Source organism: Mastigoproctus giganteus, chromosome 10 (genome assembly GCF_048544385.1).
Source record: "Mastigoproctus giganteus isolate SK-2022 chromosome 10, ASM4854438v1, whole genome shotgun sequence".
In the NCBI taxonomy this organism is placed as follows: domain Eukaryota; kingdom Metazoa; phylum Arthropoda; class Arachnida; order Uropygi; family Thelyphonidae; genus Mastigoproctus; species Mastigoproctus giganteus.
This window is the reverse complement of record NC_143584.1, coordinates 189831403-189855953: the sequence shown is the minus strand read 5'-3', so window position 1 is coordinate 189855953 and position 24551 is coordinate 189831403. Positions and strand designations below refer to the sequence as shown.

General features: G+C 36.0%; 1 protein-coding gene across 1 annotated transcript in view; it reads left to right on the top strand.

Moving 5' to 3' along the window:
* The window catches only part of Prps (phosphoribosyl pyrophosphate synthetase), a 72590-nt gene extending 49357 nt beyond the window's left edge, over window positions 1–23233 (top strand). The window contains exons 5-7 of the mRNA XM_090383922.1: window positions 1909–2082; window positions 2488–2647; window positions 22616–23233. Coding sequence (XP_090240048.1) covers window positions 1909–2082; window positions 2488–2647; window positions 22616–22708 — 427 coding nt within the window. The 3' untranslated portion in view covers window positions 22709–23233. The remainder of the gene's footprint in view (window positions 1–1908; window positions 2083–2487; window positions 2648–22615) is intronic.
* Window positions 23234–24551: the final 1318 nt, after the last annotated feature.

The window sequence follows — 24551 nt, the reverse complement described above, 5'->3', positions numbered from 1 at the left end:
AGTAACCAAGGGTTTGGTGTTGGGCCCATTGTTGTTTTCTGTATTTATTAATGATATTGATGAAGGTATATCAGGCTTAATGTCTAAGTTTGTAGGCGATATGAAAGTTGGCAGGGTTGTTAATGACAGTACGCTACTGCAACGGGATCTTGAAAATTTGAGAGATGGGCTGAGAGGCGGCAGCTGTTGTTTAACATTGACAAATATAAAGTACTGCATGTGGGCAGCAACATCCCCAGAATAATGTATCAACTGTGTTGTACTACACTGACAGTGGTAGAGAATGAAAAGGACCTGGGGTAATTGTGCAGGAGTTTTCTGAGCAGTGCAGACAGTCTGCAAGAGTAGCTCATGGTATTTTGTCAATGATATACAGGAATTTTTCTAGCAGGGATAAGGAGGTGTGATTATCCAATTGTATAAGGCAATGGTCAGGCCACACCTCGAGTACTGGAACGAGTACAGAGAAGGTCAACAAGATTAGTGAATAGAACATAAGGTTGCTCTTACAAAGAAAGGCTTAAGTTTTGCAAATGTTGGTGTCTGGAGACTAGCCACCTGTGAGGTGATCTGATTGAGGTGTATAAAGCCTTGAATGGTTTGAGCATGCTCAATGCTGATGGGATTTTTCCTCTTGCTCAGAATAATCGCCTGAGAGGGCATAAATTCAAATTGAGGAAAGACAGTTGTAGGATAGATGTGCGGAAGTTTGCCTTTAGCCAGCGGGTGGAAGAAACTTCCATTTGCCGTTTTAGAAGTTGATAGCTTAAACAGATTCAAGGCAGAACTAGACAAACATTTGGACCGAGTGGGTGGGTGAAATGAGAAGGGTCTGTGTATGTGTGTATTTTTTTTTTTTTTTTTTTTTTTTTTTTGCTGATGCTATATAAGCTTGCTGTCTTGCATCATGTGCCTTTACTAATGCTATATAAATCAAAGTATGATTGATATAAAGTCAGGTTGGCACCAACTTTCAGTGTATGCTCTTTTTGTCCTTGCGAAAGCTTCAGGCTCGATTCTGATTCTCTACCTGCACCACCTACCCAGACAGAAAAACTGCTATAAATACAGAACAGCAGCTCTGATCCTTCTTAAAAAAACTAGACTTACTTAAAATATTCTTGGAGATTTACGTTGATAGGATAGGTAAGGGTATTCTCCCTTTTGCATCTGCCCCTACCTCCTGTATCCTCCCTAAAGAAATACTACCATACAAACCCATCACTCATCTACATATAGGCACATATTGCTTAATTGTTGAGCGGTTTTGTGCTATTGAGCACACAGATAACAACAACTACTTCTCAGATGAACATACATATGGTAAGTTTTGATAAATGATTACACATTATACATTACACATTATATAAATATTTGCATTCATATGTTTAGCAATATTAAATACAGGAAAATTTCAATTTGTAAAATGTTTTTTTTTTTTTTTTTTCTTTCTATCTAGATATATTTTCTCAGCGGAACACAGTGTAGATATGTAACTTTATTTGATTAACTTGATAAAGTGCAACTTAAGCCTATTGACAATCACATTTCCCCATTCTACATCAATAGACATGGCACGTTTTAACTTAAGAAAAATCAAGTACATTTGGTATAGAATGTAACAACAATGACAGTATGCCTGCTGTTTGATTTTTTTTTTTTTTTTTTTCTGTGACCATTTTCTCTAATTCTAACACAATCAGTAATGCAGATTGAAATTAAAAATGTTACTAAAGGAATAATATTTTTCATAGACATCATTCTAATAGATATTTTTAAGTTTCTTCTTTTTTTTTACCCCTAATACAATTTAAGGAGGGATGTCCCTATTCTGAAGGCTGAATCATGAAAAATATTTATGAGATAAAAATTAAATATATTTTAAAATTAATTTCCTTTTAATTTTAGGGTTACTTCAATTGCTGATCGTTTAAATGTAGAATTTGCTTTGATCCATAAAGAAAGAAAAAAAGCAAATGAAGTTGCATCCATGGTTTTAGTGGGAGATGTGAAGGACAGAGTAGCAATTTTAGTTGATGATATGGCAGATACTTGTGGAACCATATGCCATGCAGCTGAAAAGTAAGCCAATGAATTTTTTTTTTTTTTTTTTTTTTGAATGCTATATTTTATTTAACCTATTATTTACATTTTGCCAATCAAAATTCCAGCTCAGAATACAGCCAACTCTTTAGATTAGTCAGAGTTATATGTTTTTCCTATGATTTTTTATTTTTGAAGGCCCTAAATTTAATTTTTTGTTAAATTTCAATGCTTCTAAAATAAAATAAAAAAAATCAGATTTAGTCTAATTATGGCTATTTGGTGTGTTTTTTTTTTTTTTTTTTTTTATCAAAGATAATTTGGTAGAAAACTTAACATCATCTCAAAAATTCTTATACAATTAGTTGTGTAAGATTAAATATTTCATCTTTCACTATTAGGTTGGAGTGTGGTAGCTCTTATTTGACTTTTTGTTTTTTAAAGGCTCATGGAAGCAGGAGCTAGTAAAGTCTATGCTATTCTTACGCATGGTATATTTTCGGGACCAGCTATTTCACGGATTAACAACGCTTGCTTTGAGGCAGTTGTTGTAACAAATACAATTCCACAAGATCAACATATGAAGGAATGCCCTAAAATACAGGTAAGCTTAAGATAAATTTTCTGTTTCTATAGCATTTTTTTGTAAGTCTAATTTAACCTTACAGGGTTGCACGGCAACTTTTTTTTTTTTTTTTTTTTTTTATCTGAATTTTAGTGTGGTAATTTTTCTTGCCTTGTCTGACAACTTTCTGAAAATGAGGGGTCTGTCACGTTTGTTCTTTTAAATGACTAAATAATCTTTCCTGTTGATTAGATTAAATTTTTTTATAAATTGACATGGGCTGTTATGCCAGTTATTCAAGTGTTATTTGAAAAGTCTCTAACCTGTCATATATATGTCATTATTTGATAATAAAATGCAATGGTATTAAATTCAAAACAGTCATGACCACCTTAACCAATAATTTCACAAAAGAAAAAAAGGTGTGCAGTTTTTTTTTTTTAAATGGTTTTCTAGGGTATAGGTCAGTGAATATAATATGAGACTTTCTACAGTGATTATTGTTTGTCCAGTACCATCATGAAATGGGTTGCTGAATTCAAAAGGTATTGTAGAATTATAGGTTGTAGAGTCACCAGGTAAGGATGACCCATGGTAGACTTCTAGTATCTAAGCCAAGTGTTACAGTCTTTCTTTCTCGAATTTTGGTTTCTCCTTTTTCCTTCACTGGTTCTGGCCGGCTTGCTCTTTTTTATTAAAAAAAAAAAAAGAAGAAGACAATCTATCGCATATGTATAATGCCTTTTGCAGTGTATAATACTTATCAATCATTAAAGACAGGACTGAGTGAATAACTTTATAATGCCACGTTAAAAAAAAAAAAAAAAAACCTACATACAATTCATTATGCAAATATGATAATTTCACTTAAACAGCAACTTTTACAGCCTGCACTGTTATTATTTTTCTTGCCATAGGATTAAATGATTTTACTTCGGCTGACATGTTTTGCTTTGCTAACTCTTTGCAGTAATAGCTTTAACAAAAATATTTTACAATTATTGATTATACATAATCTAATATCACAGCATGGATTTGTTAAGGGGTAATCTTAACCAACCAGTCTGATTAGGTACTACGATGCACTAACAAAGGAACTTGATGCAAAAAATAATATTGATATCATATAATTGGATTGAAGAAAGTTTTTGATACTGTTGCACATAAAAGACTGCTGTATAAATTGGAGCAGTGTGGCATTGAGGGCAGGATGCTGCTCTGGATAAAAGGATGGTTTAGTGAGAGAGGACAGAGTGGTTGTTAATGGACACTATTCTTCATGTACTAAAGTTATTTGTGGAGTTCCTCAGGGTTCAGTGCTGGACCCATTGTTGTTTTCTATATTTATTAATGATATTGACAAAGGTATATCAGGCTTAATGTGGAGATGATACAACGGTTAGCAGCATGGTTAATGACATTAATCAAGGCAAGCTACTGCAACAATATCTAGAAAAATTAGGCAGATAGGCTGAGAAATGGCAGTTGACATGTAATATTGTCAATTACCCCCCAGGTAATTAACAAAGATCAGACAATTGTGCTGATGTGAAGTTCTCTGTGCAGTGCAGGCAGACTACTGGAACAGCTCATGGGGATTTTGTCAATGATATACAGGAACTTTGCTAGCAAGAATAAGGAGGTAATTTTCCCATTATACAAGGCAATGATTAGGCAGCATCTTGAGTACTGCATACAGGTCTGGAGGCCTCATTTTAGGAAAGATTTAGAGCTGCTGGAATGGGTACAGAGAAGGCCAGTGAGACTGGGGGGGAACAAAGGCTTCAGTTCTGAAAATTTCATGTCTGGAGATTAGATACATGCGAGGTGATCTGATTGAGGTGTTTAAGGCTCTGAATGGATTCAGCAAGCTCAGTGCTGATGGGATTCTTCCTATTGCTCAGACTGCACACATGAGGGAACATAAATTTAAATTGAGGATGGATGGTAGCAGAAAACATGTGCAGCCAATTGGTGGTTGATTTCTGGAACAAGCTTCCACCCATAGTTGTGGAAGTGGATAGTTTGAATAAATTCAAGAAAAAACTAGACAACCTATTGGATGGCATGAATAGGTGAATTGTGTAGGTTTTTTTTTTTTTTTTTTTTATAAGCTTACTTTCTTGCATCATTTGCTACTACTGATACTAATACCTTTTGTTGCACTTATATCCTGGAGTGAATATATAATTCAAAAGCATGCTTATCAAACTTTAAACACTTAGGTTCAGCAATGATTATTTTGTCTAAAAAATATATAAATTTGTACACCGACCATTGAATAAAATTTAAAATTTAATATGACTACAATCTTTACACAAAAATTTTTGTGTAAAGATTGTAGTCATTTTAAATTTTATTCAATGGTCGGTGTATGAATTTATATATTTTTTAGACATGAGTTTTCCCGACCTCAGAGACCTCTTTCAGGATAATGATTATTTTTCTTGTGTATAATTAGGGATTGAATTAATTACTTATCAGCTTAGTTTTACAGCTTTAACAAATTACGAACAATTTTCTGAGATAAGCAAATCATAAATTCAGCCTTTGATTATCTTTTGGCAGTACTGTAAACCAACATCAGCTCATGTTACTTGTAATTGTAACATCATTACATTAAGCATGCTACTTTTGTGACAGAAACTTGCAAAACACACAGGAAATGCAAAATTACATAACTTTTTTATTTTGTTTTTACTTTAAGGAAAAATATAAATGTTTTTATTGCTAATTTATATAGAGTTGCGTAAGTACATACACCATCAGAAATCTTACAGTATGTATAATATAAGCTATGCCAAGCAACAGAAATTAATGCATTTCATACTCAAAGCTTCCACACTATGTCAACCATAGAAACCAGTTGTTCGTGACCTGATTTTGAATTGGGTTATAATACATAGTACAAAGGCATTAAATCTATCCTGTGAACAAGTCCATCATATTGGGCATGAAAAAAATTCAGTAGATAACAGATAACATAAGATTTGAATGCAGACCAGAAGTGAGAGAGTGAATTGTGCAAACACAATTCTTATAAAATTTGTCCAGGATTTAAACAAGCTGGTCAGCCAATTAGATAAAACTTGGATTTGTTGCTGTGACCAAGACTCTAGACAACAGTCCATGGGATTACATCATGTAGAATTTCCTTATCACAAGAAGTTTTGAAGGGCACCATTAGCCAAGGTGCTGTCATTAGGTTTTTTTTTTTTTTTTTTTTTTGGAACAGTAAAGGGTTCTCACACACACACCGATTACCTTCATAAGAGTAAAGTCATTACAGATGAATGGTATATTTCCTTGCTACTTAAAACTTCAACAATTAAAATGCTAAAAGTCATGGAGGAACTCTCAGTAGGGATCATATGTATGACAGCATCCCCAGTTACAAAGTTCAGATAACCATGGAGGCGATCAAAATTGGGGTTATAAATTGTCGCACCCACCCTGTTCTTTGGATATGGCCCTTCAGATTACCATTCATTTCCCCCACTGGAAAACATTTTGAAGAACAATACTTTAGGACAAATGATATATTTTATTGATTTATTAGCCAAGGAGTGGTTAGAAAATGATGACAGTGGTTTCTGCATGAGGTATCTAGAAAAGGTGAGCCCGTTTACACTTAAAGTTTATAAATGCGTTCGCTACAGTCTGCAGGTGCCAGCATTCGTAAAATTAGCATGACTTTTCACGATCATTTGTTGTTGATTGCTGAAGTGGCAGCCTGGGGTGCTGCTGTGATGTAAACAGAAATGGTGATGTAATCTGCTGCAGAAGGAGCACAGTGCATTTTTGGATGAAAGAAACAGTCTGCAATGCAAGTTAAATGAAAATGTCATACAAGGTTTGACAAAACTCCACTGGGCAGACATTTGGTCTAAATTTACATGTGAGTTGTAGCTACTGGATATTCTGTGCACCACAATAAACAGACTGGTAGGTCACGATAAGCATGGAACTACTGAGAGAGTGCCAAGGAGATTCATCCATGGTTCACAAAAACCAGTGTATCATGTCAGCATAGTGCAGGCATGATGTATGGAAAAAAACAGTGTGTTGAGTGATCCAGGCATCGGTGTGCCCTTCCAACAAAATGACACTCCTCCCCACTTCCATAAGGAAATTTAAGGTTGTTGGATCTCCACGTTCCAGGTTGATGGGCAGATTGTGCAGGTCCAATTGTTTTGCCAGCTGGACCTCTATGCCTTTGGACTGCCTCACTTCCTGGACCTCATGCCTTTGGACTTCTTGTATAGTTATGTTAGGGACCAGATGTGCAAGGGCAGTCAATAATTAATGCACAATTACTCATGCATGCTTGCATAAGGAAGGGGAAGTTATGATTTACACTTGTACTACCAATTATCCATTAACACACCTAATATAATTTTTCTAGTGTTGTTAGATGTGACAATATGGATGGACAAAGTGACAGACATTTCCGGCAACAGTGTATGATGAAGTTCCTGTTCATATTGAATGATCAGTCAGTCACATCTGTCCATCAAAAATTGGCAGTCTATGTGGATAATACCATTGATTGAAGTAATGTCCAGAGGTGGCTCCAGTGGTTTTGGGAAGATGATTTCGAAATCAAGGACAACGCAAGAGCCGGAAAGCCAACGTCTGTCACAAAGAATTCATTGATCAGCTTATTTGAAATGACAGGTGCATAACCACCAGACAAGTGACAGATGCTAACTTCAGCAGATTGGGATACAGAAAAATCTGTTCTCAGTGGGTGCCCAAGCTGCTCATGCAAGAGATGATAGCTGCAAGGAAAGAGATCTGTGAGGATCTGGAGAGCTTTGGCACTGTCAGTCCTGAGTTCTTTAAAGGGATCATCACTTGTGATAAAACATGGCTGTTCCATTATGACCCACAAACCAAAAGATAATCCATGTAATGGACACACCTGACATTGCCTGTAAACAACAAACCAGAACTTTTTAAATCATCAACAAAACTTATGGCCACCTTTTTCTGAGATCAAATAGCATTATTTTTAACAATTTCTTGGAAAGTTGAACAACAATTAACAAAGAAAGATACTGCTTGTTGCTGGAAAAGCTAAATTGAGCCCTGAAAACCAAAAGACTTGAACTGAATCGGCATGACATCAAGTTTCATCAGGATAACGCAAGGCTGCACAGAACAGAAGATGACACTGTCAGAGATTGCCTATCTGGGGTGGAGCATAATACCTGACCTTGCCCCATCTTTTTTTTTTTTTTTTTTTGTTTGGTAGAGTGAAGGCTTACCTGCATGGTAAGGTATTTAAGAATGATATGGAATTCATTCCTGATGTTAAACATTGGTTTAAAGTCAACCTCCTAAATTTTACTGAAGTGCATTCACCGCCTGGAAAGAACTCTGGAGGAAATGTAGCAAGTGTGGTAATTCTTACATTTAGTAAAATTTTCACAAAGTTGAAAGGTTGTATTTTATGTATGTGAAGTATGGTTACAATATCTCAAATAATATAAGTTGTTACAGCTTATAGTTCATTACTTATTGACCTGCCCACCCACCACCCTATGCTAACTGATGTGAAAAATATGCAGGGAAGATCACTGCAGCAATTAATTCAGTTACTACAGCCCTGTTGCACCCCCCCCCCCATTAATATCAGTCTTGGTTGATGAGAGGCCTTATTATCTCATTGGGACAGTGAGGTAGAAGCTTCCGGCAAACTGGCTGAAATTCCTGACTGTTGGTACACTTAAGTACCATCAGTCAGCCAATTTTCAATCATTGGTGTAGTAGCATGTCACAAAGCACCTAACCCAGGCAGGGGCACTTAAAATTTCACAAATGTCTGCATGATTTTCATCCTTTCCTAAATCCTGACTTCTGAGTGCATGGCAGTTAGAATAAAACAAAGCACAGAGCCACTTTTGATACCATTCACTGTTGAAAGTCTTGTAACAGTTAAATTTTCTAATTCTCAAGCATATTAGATGAATTTTCAGTCCTGTCATAAGAATTCTATTCATTTTGCATCAACTGGTACCCCCTACTTTACTGATACAATGCATTTGTTCAAACTAAATTGGACTATAATGCCTACATAATTGGTAACTTAATCCAGTTCACTATCATGCCATTCATATCACTACAGGTGCCTTTCATACATTCCCAGTACAAAGTTGATGCTAATGAGTCATCCCTGTTGCTTTGCTGCATACAGCTGGCACTGCAATGTGCAATCACACAAATGAAAATCTTAGCTGGATAACCCTGCATGACCAGCCATCTTTGAACCATGCTGGGAAATTCTTTATAATGCATACTCTAGGGCTAACTGATTTTTCTGCATATTTTAAGAAGTTTTTCATGTACTTAGTGACAGTAGGCATTATTGGGCATTCATCTACAAAATTCCTTTCCAACCTTGGCTCATTTGACAGCCTTTGACTTCAGGAATTAACAGAGTTTTGAGTTCCTGCCACTGCGATACCATTCCAGGCCAAAAGAATCTACAGCAGTTATCCTTAGAAGTATTATATTGCACAAAATCTCCCTTCAGTTTAGCATTTATACTGCAGATTCATGCAAAATAACTTGTTGGGAATCATTTTAAAAGCTTGTATTATTCTAGGATGTTGTACAGCAACTCCTAGAATAACTTAACCCCCTCTAGTCTCTTCCTGTTCAGGGTAGTTTACAAGTTGTGATAGGTATACAACATGATACCCATCCAGTTCTGTGATGAGTTTCCAAAATGTTCTGTTCTCCTCTGAATTGTAGGAAATGTGAATTGGCAGATGAGGCAGCTGAATCGTCCACCATATTTGCCTTGAACATTGGCAAATGTTTAACCATATGTTTGCTAATAGAGACCAAGTGTCTGCCAGCTGATGAGAAGCTGTCTTAAGTTAAATGTAATCCTAGGCCTTAGTACGTTCTTCAACCGTAAAGCCTTAGGATCACCCCAGAGGATGCGGTTATTGTTGACCGGGTGCATAGGTTCTGGGACCGTAAATGGCCTGAGAGCTTGCGAATCTGCTCATCCGATAACAATACTATTAACAGGGACAGAGGCATGCATATGCATCCCCTCTTTGAAACTGTTGTCCTGAGTATGGATGAACGGTTCCGTTTGAGACGCTCCCGACCTGCTTCCGGTTCAGACCATGCGCAGGTTGAACCACGTGTGGAAGCACCGTGAGCCTGCTATTTAAGGAGGAGTTGCAAAAAGCTTTGATACTGTTGAGGAAGGAAGCCGACGCTTCCGAAAGCTACAGGTTTTATCGCTTTTAATTACGCGTATGTTTTATAGTATTTTATTGTAAGGATGTTTTAATTCATATTATTTTATGGTAGATTATGTCAGTTTTATTTTATTGTAAATACAGTTATCACATTTTATTACTTTGTAGTAGATTATGTCAGTTTTATTTTATTGTAAATACAGTTATCACATTTTATTATTTTATGGTAGATCATATCAGTTTTATTTATTTTATTGTAAATATAATTTTATTATATTTTTGTATCAACATTTTGTTTACAGTAATAGTTGAACTTAATGGTTGGTGTATGAGTTGCTTATTTCGTTGACATGAGTTTTCCCAACCTCGGAGGCCTTTTTCGGGATAGTCCTTAGTTACGTTGTTCTTCGGTGGGGGCAAAGATCAAAGACTAATAGAGACTACCTGTCAGTGTCTTAGATTTTTAAAGATATAGTAGATTCACCTTTTCTGGTTATTCTATACAGTTTAAAAAGATATCAACATAAGTTAAACTGTGGGGGTAATGATATTTGTTTCTAAGTTGAACATAATTGAATTTGCATCTGAAATTCCCCCACTCTCTTTCAAACCAGTCCAAGCACATGCTGCAAGCAGTCGTTGTCCATTCTACTTCTCTGTTACAACCTTCTTTGTATTTTCTGAAAATTGTAATATACAGAAATTTTAGTCTAATTTCAACAATAATGTAATCTGCTAATGTCAACAAGCAGTTTCGAAAAGTAGTCTTCTCAGCCTTAAACCCATTTATAGTACTAAGTAATACCTTTCATATTTGAGGATAAAAACCTCAAATACGAAAGCTATTTTAAAAAAATAAGTCCATGCCTTCAGGAATACTTCAGTGGGAGCAAAGATCTCCTCATGATCAAAATTGAATGCAATAAAGCTTACAGATTTTATTTGATTTAGTATTGTATTTGCCATATAGTGCAAGCAAGCTCCAAGCTTTTGCTGCATCGATGTGTGCAAACACATGTGCATATGTGCTACCCAAGGAAGTAAGTTAAATTATTCCAGTAATTTGCAACCACTGGCTTAAAAAAAATTTCCTACAATTCTGGTATTCTACTTCCCCCATAATTTGTATTTGTTCCCTAATTCATATAATTTAAAACTGAAAATTTCACCCTCATTCAATTTACTATCCTCTCTAAGATGTCTAGTATATTCTAAGGTACCTTTTGAATATGCCAAGTTCTGTAGTCTTCATATTCAGTCTTTCATCGCGTGGGTGCCCTTTTGCCAATTTTACCTGTCCTTGAACCTTTTCACGAAGCCTGGTGTTCTTTTTAGTGTGATCTCCGCACTTGGAGACTATATGGAGGCCTCATTTTAGGAAAGATGTAGAGTTGCTAGAATGAGAACAGAGAAGGGCAACAAGATTGGTGAGAGGAACAAAGGGGTACACTTATGAAGAAAAGCTTAAGTTCTGCAAGTTGCATTATCTGGAGACTAGGCACCTGCGAGGTGAGGTGTATAAAGCCTTGAAGTTTGAGCAGGCTCAATGCTGACAGGATACTTCTGCTTGCTCAGATTAAGAACCTGTGGGGGGCATAGATTCAAATTGAGGGAAAAACAGTTGTAGAATAGACATGCGGAAGTTTGCATTTAGCCAATGGATAGTTGATTTCTGGAACAGACTTCCGTCTGTTGTTGTGGAAGTTGATAGCTTAAATAAATTTAAGGCTGAACTAGACAAACATTTGGAGTGACCAGATGAGATGGGCGAAATGGGAAGAGGGGATTTTTTTTTTTTTTTTGGCTGATGCTGTATAAGCTTGCTTTCTTGTATCATATGCCTCAACTAATATTCCGGGTTCACAACATTGGAATCAGCATCACATTTTCATTGTAGATAATAACTTCCCTGATACAGAGAGGTTATGATCTGCATGAACAAGTGCATAGAACATTTTCATGCAGATCATAACCTATATATCATTTCATTGATAGAACACTACAGGCCTTCCATGCTGCCTGTTTGCACTGCATATAGAACTACCTACTTGGATCATAGCCCCCAAATCTCTCTCTCATCCTCCATTGTCTTTACCTCAAATAACACAAGGGACTGAGTCAAATGCTTGCTCAAATCCAGATAAACAATTTAAAAATTATCTCCTACATCCAGCTCACAAGTGACTTTTTCAAAACAGCTAACCAGATTAGTTAAACAAGATTTTCCCTTTACAAATCTGCACTGTGTTTCCTTCAGAATACCATTTATATCTAAGTGCCCTTCTATTGCATTTTAAATCATCAAGTTTTTTCATACAACTGATACAACTGGAGTTGGTCTGTAGTTACTCACATTCTCTCTTAGAGCTGCCTTTATGGATTGATGATATGTTAATACTTCTTCATTCCAAAAGAACATCCCCTGAGACTAGTGATGCCCTCATTATTAATCTTAATGGTGTGATGCACACTCTCTCTCATTGCATCCCACAGAATTATTAGATATATTATTAGTGATGCTATAATTTCAGTATCACTAATTACTTCTCAGTTTCATTCACACAATTTCTCTCTATGAAGAGCCCTTTATCTGTAAAGATCGATGCAGTATACCCATTCAATTAATCAGGTGGGTATCTGTGGCGTCCCCAAATTGATTACACAGTGATCTGATCTAATTCATTCTTATCTTCTTTGTATTCACATATGTAGAAAAAAAAGTCCTTGTCCCTGCTCTTTACTCTTAGCCAGTGTATACTTTTCATTGCCACGTAACTCACTCATACCATCTTTTTTTCTGTCCTATAAAAATGGCCAACCATATTTGTGCGACTTCACATTTTCCTTTTGCTATATTTTCTTAATGGTGTGTATGCATTTGTGACTACTTCTTTAAAGAAATTCCATAGTTCACTTGTAGTAACCCACCCTGTGCAGTCTGCTCAGTTAATAGAGGCCATGTTGCAAACATATTAAACTAATAGTTTCCTTTCCTGAAGTTAAAACACGTGCCTTTACTTTTAACAACTTTAACCTCTTTCTTCATCGTTCTACTTAGAACTGCATTTTCACTCTCTGCTAAGGGCTCCTGTACTGTCAATGCTGTGGTGCTGTCTGGATTGATCAAGTCTAGAATTATTCCTGTCCTTCTCTAACATATTGATGTTAAGCAACATTATTTAGCTGATTTTTTTTGTGTTAATTGATCTCTTGATTTAAAAATTTCTACTGTATTGAATTATATCCCTGAAATCCTATAGTATTATTAAAATTTTGATGTTTAAAATAAATGTGTATATTGCATAGAATATAAAGGCTGTGTACAATTAATACCTGCAGATATACAGGGTATTCATAACTTTCAGGATCAAAACAGAAACTGAAAACAAAAGTTTATATAAACATTTGTCTGATTCTGGATGATTTGTCTGAGCTCTGGTTGTTTGAAGTTTAAAAATGGTGGTGGAGTTTTCAGTAGTTAAAAATAATAAATAAGAATAAACATGTGCATGCCTAGTAACACATTTATTCATATTAGGTAGATATATTGTGTGCTTATTTTTATTTATTTTATATTATTTTTTACCATTGAAAAATCCTCAGCCGATTCAAGCAGCCATAGCTTGTAATTATCAACAATTAGACATACGTTTATATAAACTTTTTAAATTGTTTTCAGTTTCTGAAGTGATCCTAAAACAAGTTACTAGTATTAGTTATTAGCCATAGAGTGCAAAGAAGCCACTAGCTTCTGTTGCACTTGCTGGCAAAAAAAAAAAAAAAGAAAGAAAGAAAAAAAGTGTAATATAGAATAAAAAACATACGTGTTTCCTTCCTTATGCAGGTTACTTATTCTGCTGGCTAAAAGAGCTTTCTACAATTCAGTCTGAGTATCTTTCCCTGTAGTTTGAAATTATGACCCATAGTTCTAGGGTTCCTGGCTGCCAGGCTCTGTAATCCACATAATCAAAGTCTTTCTCCTCATACTGGTGCCTTTTTGCAGATCTCACCAAGCAGATTACCTTCTTTGGACTCTTTCAAGAAGCTCATTTTTTTAGGTGTGGACTTAGTTGCCTTATACACCGATGAGCCAAAACATTATGACCACCTACCTAATATGATGTTGGTCCTCCACATACAGCCAAAACAGCTCGTACCCGGCGAGGCATGGACACTACAAGATTTCTAAATGTGTCTTGTGGTATCTGGTACCAACACGTAACCAGCAGATCCTCTAACTCCTGTAAGGTCCATGGTTGAGCTGCCACAGAATGGAGTTGCTGTTCCAACACAAACCACAGATGCTCAATGGAGTTGATGTCTGGGGAATTTGGAGGCCAGGCAATACCTGGAAGTCTTCCTCATGTTCCACGAACCAGGTCTCGAACAATCTGGGTGGTATGGCATGGCGCATTATCCTGCTGAAAGACTGCACCGCCAGAGGGGAAGACCGTTGCCATGAAAGGGTGTACGTGGTAAGGAATGATGTTTAGGTAGGTGGTAGATGTCACTGTGCCCGGTACATGGATGACTGGACCCAGGGTATCCCAGCAGAACGTCACACACAGTATGACACCAGCTTGTTTTCGTCCCACGGTGCATCCAAGTGCCATCACTTCCCCAGGCAAACAACACACACGTACCTGGCCGTCCACGTGGTACAACAGGAAACGTGATTCATCTGACCAGACGACCTTCTTCCAATCACTCAAGGTCCAGTTTCAATGTTCGCATGCCCATTGTAGGTGCCCATTTCAACCATGGGCATTCGGAGCGGCCTGCGACTATGCAGCCCCATTTTCAGCAGGTTTCGATGTACTGTGTGTGTTGTGACACATTACTCCATCACCAGCATTCCAATTACCAGAAAGATGTGCCACAATCACTGTTCTGTTGCCACATACCATCCTGGAGAGCCTTCGAGCACCGATGAGTCGTGGTCGTCCAACACCTTGCCGGTGGTTCGTGGTTTCCCCTCCTCAGACCACTTTCGGTAGGTTCTAACCACAGCTAACCGTGAGCACCCCACCAGCCGTGCCATTTCAGATATGCCATGACCTAGTTATATGGCCATTACAATTTGGCCTTTGTCAAACTCGGTTTTCGTCAAACTTGGCCTTTCCCATCTGAAGAACAAGAGTAAGACTGATTAACGGAGCTCAGTATCAGGTGCATTTTATACCATGTCCCGACCCTTGCACACGCCGTAGTTCACCTGGTCGATTTGCATAACGACTCACTGGTCAGAATGTTTTGGCTCATCGGTGTATAGTAGGATTATCTCTACAAGCAAACATTCAATAGATCATCACAAGGACACCATGCTTCCTTGCCACCTGTCTACACTGTGCATTTGTCCACCCATATCATATTTCCCAAACCCTTTCTTCCTCTGCCATTTTTAATTCAACTCAACCAAGTGTATAAGTTATTTTGGGGTTGCTATTTCCCAAGTGCTGCTATCCTGCTATTTCCCAAAACCTTGCATTTTGCTGCATTAAAACATATTCTGACCATCCATGAAGCTTATCCAAGTCATCCTGAAGGAGCACCACTTGGTGCTGATCATTATTGACACTCCCTAGTCCCTTTGTCCATGTCATTTATGAAAATTAGAAACAACAATATTTCCAGAACTGATCCTTGGGAGATTCCACTTCTCATGTTATCCAATCTGAAGAGTAACCATTAATCACAACTCCCTGCTTCCTGTCATGCAGCCACCCTTTGAACCATCTTAGAATCTCACTCACGATTCCAGCATGTTCCAACTTATACAGTAACCTCTCGTGAAGGATTGAGTGCTAAGATCTAAATAAACAATGTTGGAATTATTTTCTACATGCAGCTCATGAGTAATTGTCTCAAAATAGCTTACCAGGTTAAACAGGATTTTCCCTTAATAAAATCATGTGTAACTTTCAGAAATGCATTTTTAACTAAACGTCCCTGTATTTTTTGTACAACATGAATGTAGATGAGTACCTGCATTATCTTTTTTGCCACACATGTTCAGTTATTGCTGAACTGAACGTGTTTTCTGCAGCAGCATGTTCGAGAGGCAACCAGAGAAAGTAATACTCTTGATCTAGTTATCAGCAGTGATCATTCGTGTATTAAGAATTTGCAGATAAAGGAACCATTAGGTGGCAGTGATCACAGTGTACTGATGTGGGATTTACTTAAAGATTTAATTACCATCAGGGGTAAAGGAAAGGGTTTGTGCTTCCGTAAAGGTGAGTACAGTGGTCTCCAACAGTTTTTAAATTCTGTACAGTGGGATAAACTGACTATGTTACCAACAGTAAATTCTAAGTGGGAAGCATTCAAGGAATTAATCGTGAATGCTACTAAAAGTTTCATACCTATTAAGAAGTATTGTTCAAGGTTTAGGCCTAAATGGTTATCTAATGAACTAATGAGACTCGTACCAGAGAAGAAAAATGCATGGGATGCATACAAATTATCAAGCGACTCAGAAGCCTATGGCAGATATAAGCTAGTCTGTAATCAGGTCACAAAGGAGGTTAGGCAGGCGAAGGCAGATTACAAGAAATCCTTGGCAAAAGATGCTAAGAAAAACAGCAAGGATTTCTTTACTTATATAAACTCTAAAAGGAAGGGGATGAATCTGATTGGTCCACTTGACAAAGATGGTTCGACTGTTGATGATCCTGCTCAGATAGTAAACAAACTGAATGAGTATTATGCATCTACATTCACACATGAGGAATTATTAAGGTTTGAAAATGGCAGGAGGTTATTAAATTGTAGCAGGATACTTAATGATTTTGTAATAATTGAAAGCAAAGTGGAGGAGAAATTGTTGAAGTTAAACATAAGAAAAGCACCTGGGGTGGATGGAATCTATTCAGTTATATTAAAGGAGGTGGCAAAGCAACTAAGCAAACCCTTAGCCGTAATTATGAGAGCATCCTTGGACTCAGGGGAGGTTCCCGTGGACTGGAGATGTGCAAATGTATCCCCAATTCACAAAGGGGATCGAAGGGTGACACGAGTAATTACAGACCAGTTAGTTTAACTTCTGTTCTGGGTAAAATAATGGAGTCACTGGTTAAAGATGCATTGCAGGATCATCTAGACAAGACTACCGCAATAATTCAGACACAGCATGGGTTTGTTAATTGAAAGTCTTGTCTGACAAATTTGATAGGATATTATGATGTGGGTACAAAGGAACTGGATGCAAAAAATAATTTTGATATCATATATTTGGATTTCAGGAAAGCTTTTGACACTGTTGCACATGGAAGACTGTTGTAAAAATTGGAGCAGAATGGTATTAAGGGTAAGTTGCTACAATGGATAAAAGGATGGTTGAGTGGGAGAAGACAGAGGGTGTTGATCAATGGGTGCCGCTATTCATGGACTAATTTTATTAGTGGAGTCCCACAGGGTTCTGTGTTAGGTCCACTGTTGTTTTGTATATTTATCAATGATATTGATGAAGGTATATCAGGCTTAATGTCGAAGTTTGCAGATGATACAAAGGTTGGCAGGGTTGTTAATGACAGTAATGGCAGTGTGCTACTGCAACAGGATCTAGATAATTTAGGCAGATGGGCTAAGAAGTGGCAACTGAAGTTTAACCTTGACAAATGCAAAGTACTGCATATGGGTAGAAGTAACCCCAGAGAAACGTGCCAACTGTGTGGTTACTACACTTAAGGTGGTAGAAAATGAAAAAGACCTGGGAGTAATTGTGCAGTCAGATATGAAATTTTCTGAGCAATGCAGACAGGCTGCCAGGGCAAGTCATGGGGTTTTGTCAATGATATGTAGGAATTTTGCTAGCAGGGAGAAGGAGGTGATTGTCCCTCTGTGTAAGGTAAAGGTCAGGCCACACCTTGAGTACTGCGTACAGGTCTGGAGGCCTCATTTTAGGAAAGATGTAGATTTACTTGAGCGTGTACAGAGAAGGGCAACAAGATTGGTGAGGGGAATGAAGGGATCCTCTTACCAAGAGAGGCTTAAGTTCTGCAAATTGCAGTGGCTGGAGACTAAGCACCTGCGCAGTGATCTGATTGAGGTGTATAAGGCCTTGAATGGGTTGAGCACGCTGAATTCTGATGGGATCCTTCCACTTGTTCAGATTACAAACCTAAGGGGGGCATAAATTCAAATTAAGAAAAGACAGATGTAGAATAGATGTGCGGAAATTTGCCTTTAGCCAGCGGGTGGTTAATTGCTGGAACAAACTTCCATCTGTCATTGTGGAAGTTGATAGGTTGAATAAATTTAAGAAGGAACTGGACAGGCATTTGGAGGGAATGGTGTGATTTTTTTTTTTTTTTTTTGGCTGATGCTGCATAAGCTCATACACTTGCTTTCTTGCATCACATGCTACTACACACACACACACACACACACACACACACACACACACACACACACACACACACACACACACACACACACACACACACACCATTCTTGTACATTTCCAGAGTGGGGGAAGGGGAAGATTGCTGAAGGGTAAATAGCCTGATGTATTGTATAAGTATCTTGGTGAAAAGATGCCTTCAGGTTCATCTAATGAACCACATAAATATCATAATAATGCTGATTCTGGTTTAGCAATAGCTGAACACGTACAGGAAGGGCATGTCACGAATCACTGCTCTGCTGTTATTTTTGTGTTGTCATGACTATGGCCTTTAACTCTGACCAAATTACTGAGTCTTTTACCATGGGTTTCCCTAATAATTTCCTTGTTGTAGGCTCCAGTTCTCCAATTCCACTCTTTCAAACTTTGCATTGTCTGTCAAGGTTCATGAATGAACTGCTGTAAGTTGTATAATTTTATAGCTGCAGTTGTATAATTTTATAGCAAAAGCTTCTCTCAGCTTTTGCTATAAAATTTTAATGAACTGCTGTAATCAAAATTAAAGATAATGCAGAAAAAAAATTGCATATTTTTTCTCATCCTTTTTCTGTTGAATATAATTTCCTTCAAAAAAAAAATCTGTAACTGAATTGATATGCAACTTTATCATGTAGTTAAGAGAAGCAATACAGCTAAAAACACTTTCTCAAGCTGTTTTCAATTGTTCTAATCTCTTTACCATTATACTAAAAAAAGAAAAAAGTTTCTAGCTAATGTACCTTAGCATTGTGTTTTGAGTTGAACAAGTTGACATTTCAAATGCTTACATAAAACTATATTTTTGACTGTTGAGTGGATCATATCCTTAAAAGCATCGTAACATGGAAAAAAATCAATATATATTCATTGACTTACAGTGGTTCTCCAAAATAGTTCTCTTAATGTACATTCAGTATTTTAAAGTAGGCATTTGTTTGATATTAAACATTTTTCCTGGTGACTTTCTTTCAATGGTTGAACATCATCTTATTTCATACAGATAACATTTTAAATTTGTGACACTTTGCAACTGTAAATTATTGATCCAACAATGTTTTTATATCCACTATCAGTTTTATTAATTTCTCTTCTCTACTACTGGTTCCACATTGCAGCTAGTGTCAAAGTCCATTTGAGTCACAGTTTAAACACATATGTAATTGGACAACAAAGTGCTTCAGCCTACTGGAAAATTGTGAGACAAAACTGAGCAAGCAAGTTGATAATTATCATAAAAATGAGCAACAGATAAGCAAGCATTCATTTTCTTTGCTCTTTCTTTTCTCTTTTTGAAAAAACAGCTCATATAGAAGAGTTCTTTTCCATGACATCAAACAACAGGCATAAGGCCGTAGTATGTCTGCCCTTGGCAGACATGTTATAGAACAGCTACCACTGTTTAAGGGCACAAAAGGCGATGTTTACACATTGGTACAAATGATATTGAGAGTAGGAGATATGAGGACTTAACAAGCACAGGGCAATGTTGAGAAAAAGTTGCGAGTTAGGATTAACCCTATACCAAGTATGGGGTATAAGGGATCCCCAGGATTGATTTTCAGGAGGAAAAAATTATTAGAAGATACATTCAGTGAGTAATGTTTATTATTTCACCTGGTTAAGGGTTAAAATTGAAGTGTCTCCGATTCTCCCCAAACACTGGAGAAGGGATTACGTGATTAAGGGCCTTGTCAGTTAATTTGGCCCTGGAGAGTCTGTGTTGAGGTTCATGGGGTAGGATTTTTCCCAACATGTTCTGTGCTTGTTAACAGGAAAGACTGTTTTACAGGGACAGCATGCATTTAAATATAAGGGGTGCATAAATATTTGCCAATACTATCGAGGCAGTGTTACACTGGTTAGAAAACTGCCAGCTTGAGGGGATATACAGACAAATGGAAGCTACAGGCAGAGGTGTAAGCATTTGTGCAGCAGTCTGGAAAGCAGGGTGTCAGGAATACAAGGCCAGGAGTAGATCTCACCTGTCAGCCATTGTCTGATCTGTGCTCACAAAAGCAGTTCTCTGGAATTCAGATCCCAAAGTTGATGAAATTGAATAATATGATACATAAATAGGTGTAGAAGATTGCATGAGAAATTAATGAGTTTATTTATATTTTTTTTAATTATGATTTAATTTTTTGATGATTTCTCTCCAATGTTTGGCAGTTGTAAAAATAACAAATTAATACTTAAAAGCATTTGTGTAAATGTCCATAAAGAAAACTCGCTGCACAGAGCCTGCCATTACCAGAATTTTATTCACCCCCCCCCCCAGTCCAAAACTCAGGAGGCTTACTTCTCAAAGGACAATCATTAAGGAAGTCATTACAAAAATACAAATATATAAATTTAGGTGTTCACAACATAAATTTTCCGATATGTTTTTTGGATTCATTGTATATTTGTATTTTTAATTATACATAGTGTATATTGTATTCAGTATACACATTTACTTTATTAGTAAATTAATAAGAGGAGTTTACCTCAATATAGTACGTGGAACACTTCCGTATGATACCCTCCAGAAATTAAACCGGAAAAAACGAAAAAATCGACAACTTACCGGTACATTAAAGTAAAATATAAATAATTAAATAATCAATTTAACACAATTCAAAATCAATTTAAAACAATTAAAATTCAAATTAACGCAATTAAAAGAATCAAACGAAAATATTCAAAACGAACAAAAATATTCAAGAATATTCACTGTCGTGATCACAGGAATTTTCATTCCTGTGATCACGACAGTGAATATTCTTGAATATTTTTGTTCGTTTTGAATATTTTCGTTTGATTCTTTTAATTGCGTTAATTTGAATTTTAATTGTTTTAAATTGATTTTGAATTGTGTTAAATTGATTATTTAATTATTTATATTTTACTTTAATGTACCGGTAAGTTGTCGATTTTTTCGTTTTTTCCGGTTTAATTTCTGGAGGGTATCATACGGAAGTGTTCCACGTACTATATTGAGGTAAACTCCTCTTATTAATTTACTAATATTATTATCAACGTAGAACATATTGAGTATTACAGCTCTGATTCATACTATCACATTTACTTTATGCATCAGGATTTTAACCACAGTGTAGTGTGTTTATTTTAATTTTAATTAAATATATAGCTTTGGTGTTTCACAGATTGTGGTATGTATGGTTCGGATTATCGTAATGACTACCTTATATATACTGAATGGATTAGAATGTCTGCAGCACATACTGCCAAAAAATGCACCTTTGGTCCTTTTATTTTTCTCTGTGCTTGGTTTTTATGATATAATTATGATTTTTCATTATAAAATTTGAAAATTTGAAACTTTTTTTTTTACACAATATTTTCAAAGAATCAAAACTTGTTTTAATTCTGTTGAAAACCAAAAAGAAGTATTAGTAATAAATATAAAAATATGACAAGTCATTTCCATTTTCCAGTTCAAAAAAAAAACCTGTTGAGCACATGAAAATTTAAGCTTACAGTGCATGCATATTAATATTTTTTGTCAAATAGATAAAGGAATAAACAGATTAATAATAATCTGTTTAATGAAACAAAACAGATGCATCAACCAATAGTCAAGGAATGTTTGTTACACTGAAAATGGCACGATGCAGTGGAAGACAAAAATAGTTGCACTGGATTCCACAAGAGCTTTACTTGAGTAATTCCAAGTAAACAATAATTGTTCACTTCCAAAACTGCTCAAGTAAAACTTTGTCTATAATTAGGAAGATGCTAAAAGTTTTGACCATTAACCTTGAACCAGAAATTATTTTGCAAGATTTATTTTGAAGAGGGACCAGTCAGGTCTTGCATGACTACTGCTTAAAATCCAAATAAAACAAAACAGGATTTTATACAACCACTATACATAGTGCTTCTGTTTCTTTTGATTCTAGATATATTCACTATGCTGAATATTTTATATAGGATAAATCTGCCCTTTTTTTTTTTTTTTTAAATATTACATTTCATGAACATTGGTCACAGAACTGTAGTACTAGTACCATATTTTTCTTGTGGATGCCTTATGAATATATGCATGTGTTTTATAATTCTAATTTTTATATAGTTTTAACTACAATTTAATATAAAAAATATAATTTTTAAACATTGTTAGATATTTTTATTTTACTATCTTTTAAATTGCATGATAGTGAGAGGCATATAATTAGCTTTTTTTAACTTAATATTGCATTGGAGAGAGAGATTTTTTGCTAAGAAACTAAACTGTCTGAACTTATTGAGTGCATGTAAGAATATAATTAAGTGCATTGGCTTGGATAGTTTTTTTCCTTTAAAAGATATATCCTAAGCATCTCATCTCCCTTCCCCTAATAACTTAGCCTGCAAAAAAAAAAAAAATCCAGCAGTTTTTTTGTCTTGTCTTTACAGTGCATTGATGTCTCCATGATCCTGGCCGAAGCAATCCGTCGTACTCATAATGGTGAATCCGTCTCCTATTTATTCAGTAATGTACCCATGTAGGCCTTTTGGCTTATTTTTCAGCACTCCCAAGTCCAGAAAGTGCATGGTCCTGATACCTGTTTTCCTCACCTTACTAACAAGGGCATGGTACAGTGAAGCACCAAGCTATCATTGGCAGCATATTTTGTCATCAGGCTGATGTGCATCGTTAATTTCTGTCTAACCCTATTATGTAGACATCAATTATTTTATATGGACTTATTTTCCTTAGCTGTTTTTATATGAATGTGTAAGTTGCAATAACTGTTAGTTCTCTTGTGAAGAGTTAAACACACACACACACACACACACACACACACACACACACACACACACACACACACACACACACACACACACACACAGAAAGAGCATTGTGCTAAATGACCAGAATTGCTATATCAAGATTTACAATCATGACCTGAGTAAATTAAGCCTAATCAGATGCAAAGAATTTCTTCAGCTGTGCCAAGTAAAAATTGTATCAGAAAAAATTATGATACTGAGCATGTTCCATAATTGTGATCACATGTATTCTCTTTTAATTTAAGAGTTTTACAGAAGTTTTAATGTCTAAACTACTTTAATTGTAAAAATGTCAATATTTCAATAAAACTTACTTGTTCTTTTTCTAGTGCTTAGATGTTGCAAGATTTTTTAGTGAAGCCATTCGCAGAATTCATAATTGTGAGCCATTGGGTCCTATTTTGAGTGAAGTACCATACTAGTCAAGTTTATACTTAAATTTTTTTTTTTTTTTTTTTTGCTGGAAATGCTTTTTTTTTTTTTTTTTTTTTTTTTTTGCTGGAAATGCTTTTCTTTCTTTTTTTTTTTTTTTCCCATAATTCATTGTGTACAGATTAGAAAATAATTGATAGAAATATAGGGTAATGTATAACTGTGGTGTGGGTTTTAGTCTACATTGCTTCGATTAGTCACAAATATATAAATAATAAACCAAATAAGTACCCCAGCTCTATGTAATTTTTGCTTATTGCATTTTGAAAACAGCTTTCAGGTTCATGCATTATCCATGTTTTATGTATTTTATGGATGCCCCATAGATTGTAACATTTTATTAAGAAAGATGATTCCAATGTATAAATTTCATTTTCTAGTGTACAAAGGTTCTGTTAAAAATGATAAATTTCTATGAAAGAAATAGTGGAGAATAAACTTTGTTTATAAATATCCAGACGGATTCCTTGCAGGTATCTTTTTCTTTCACTGATACTGATATTGTACATGTATGGATGATTCTCATGTTAAATGTGTTTGTCATACGTGAACATGTGCCAGTTTTGAAAAGTACATTACAAGTTACCTGCAGGTATAATATAATCTTATTGCATTGAAGTACCACAAATAATTATGTAGTAAAGTAAAAAAAACCCAGAGTAATATTAAATGAAAACTAAACCTAACCACTCTCAGAGTACTTGGCTCTTGCTATCATTAGTATAACTGCTTATGTTCCAGTGTTCTTGCTGGTAGTAGTGCTGAAACTGTACTGGCTAGATAGCATGCCACACAAGAGCATCTTGAGTAGCATCAATAACTTCTTGATCAGATGGTTAGGGGTCTAGAAAATAAGGATGTGGTGCCACTACACTGTTACATTTAACAAGCCTTGCCCATGAAAAACTGATATGCACTACCATGTAGCAACTTCCAATCTGTTGTTGGGTGCCTCCGTAGCCAGGTGGGAAGGAGCAGCAATGCATAGCACACGCTTCTTGATTAGACCGGGGTTCAAGCCCGTCGCCACCAAATATGGAGGATGCGGAAAGGTCAGGGAATGACCACCGCATATCCCGGAGCAATATGGCCTTAGTTGCTAATGCTCCTAAAAACCAAACAAACA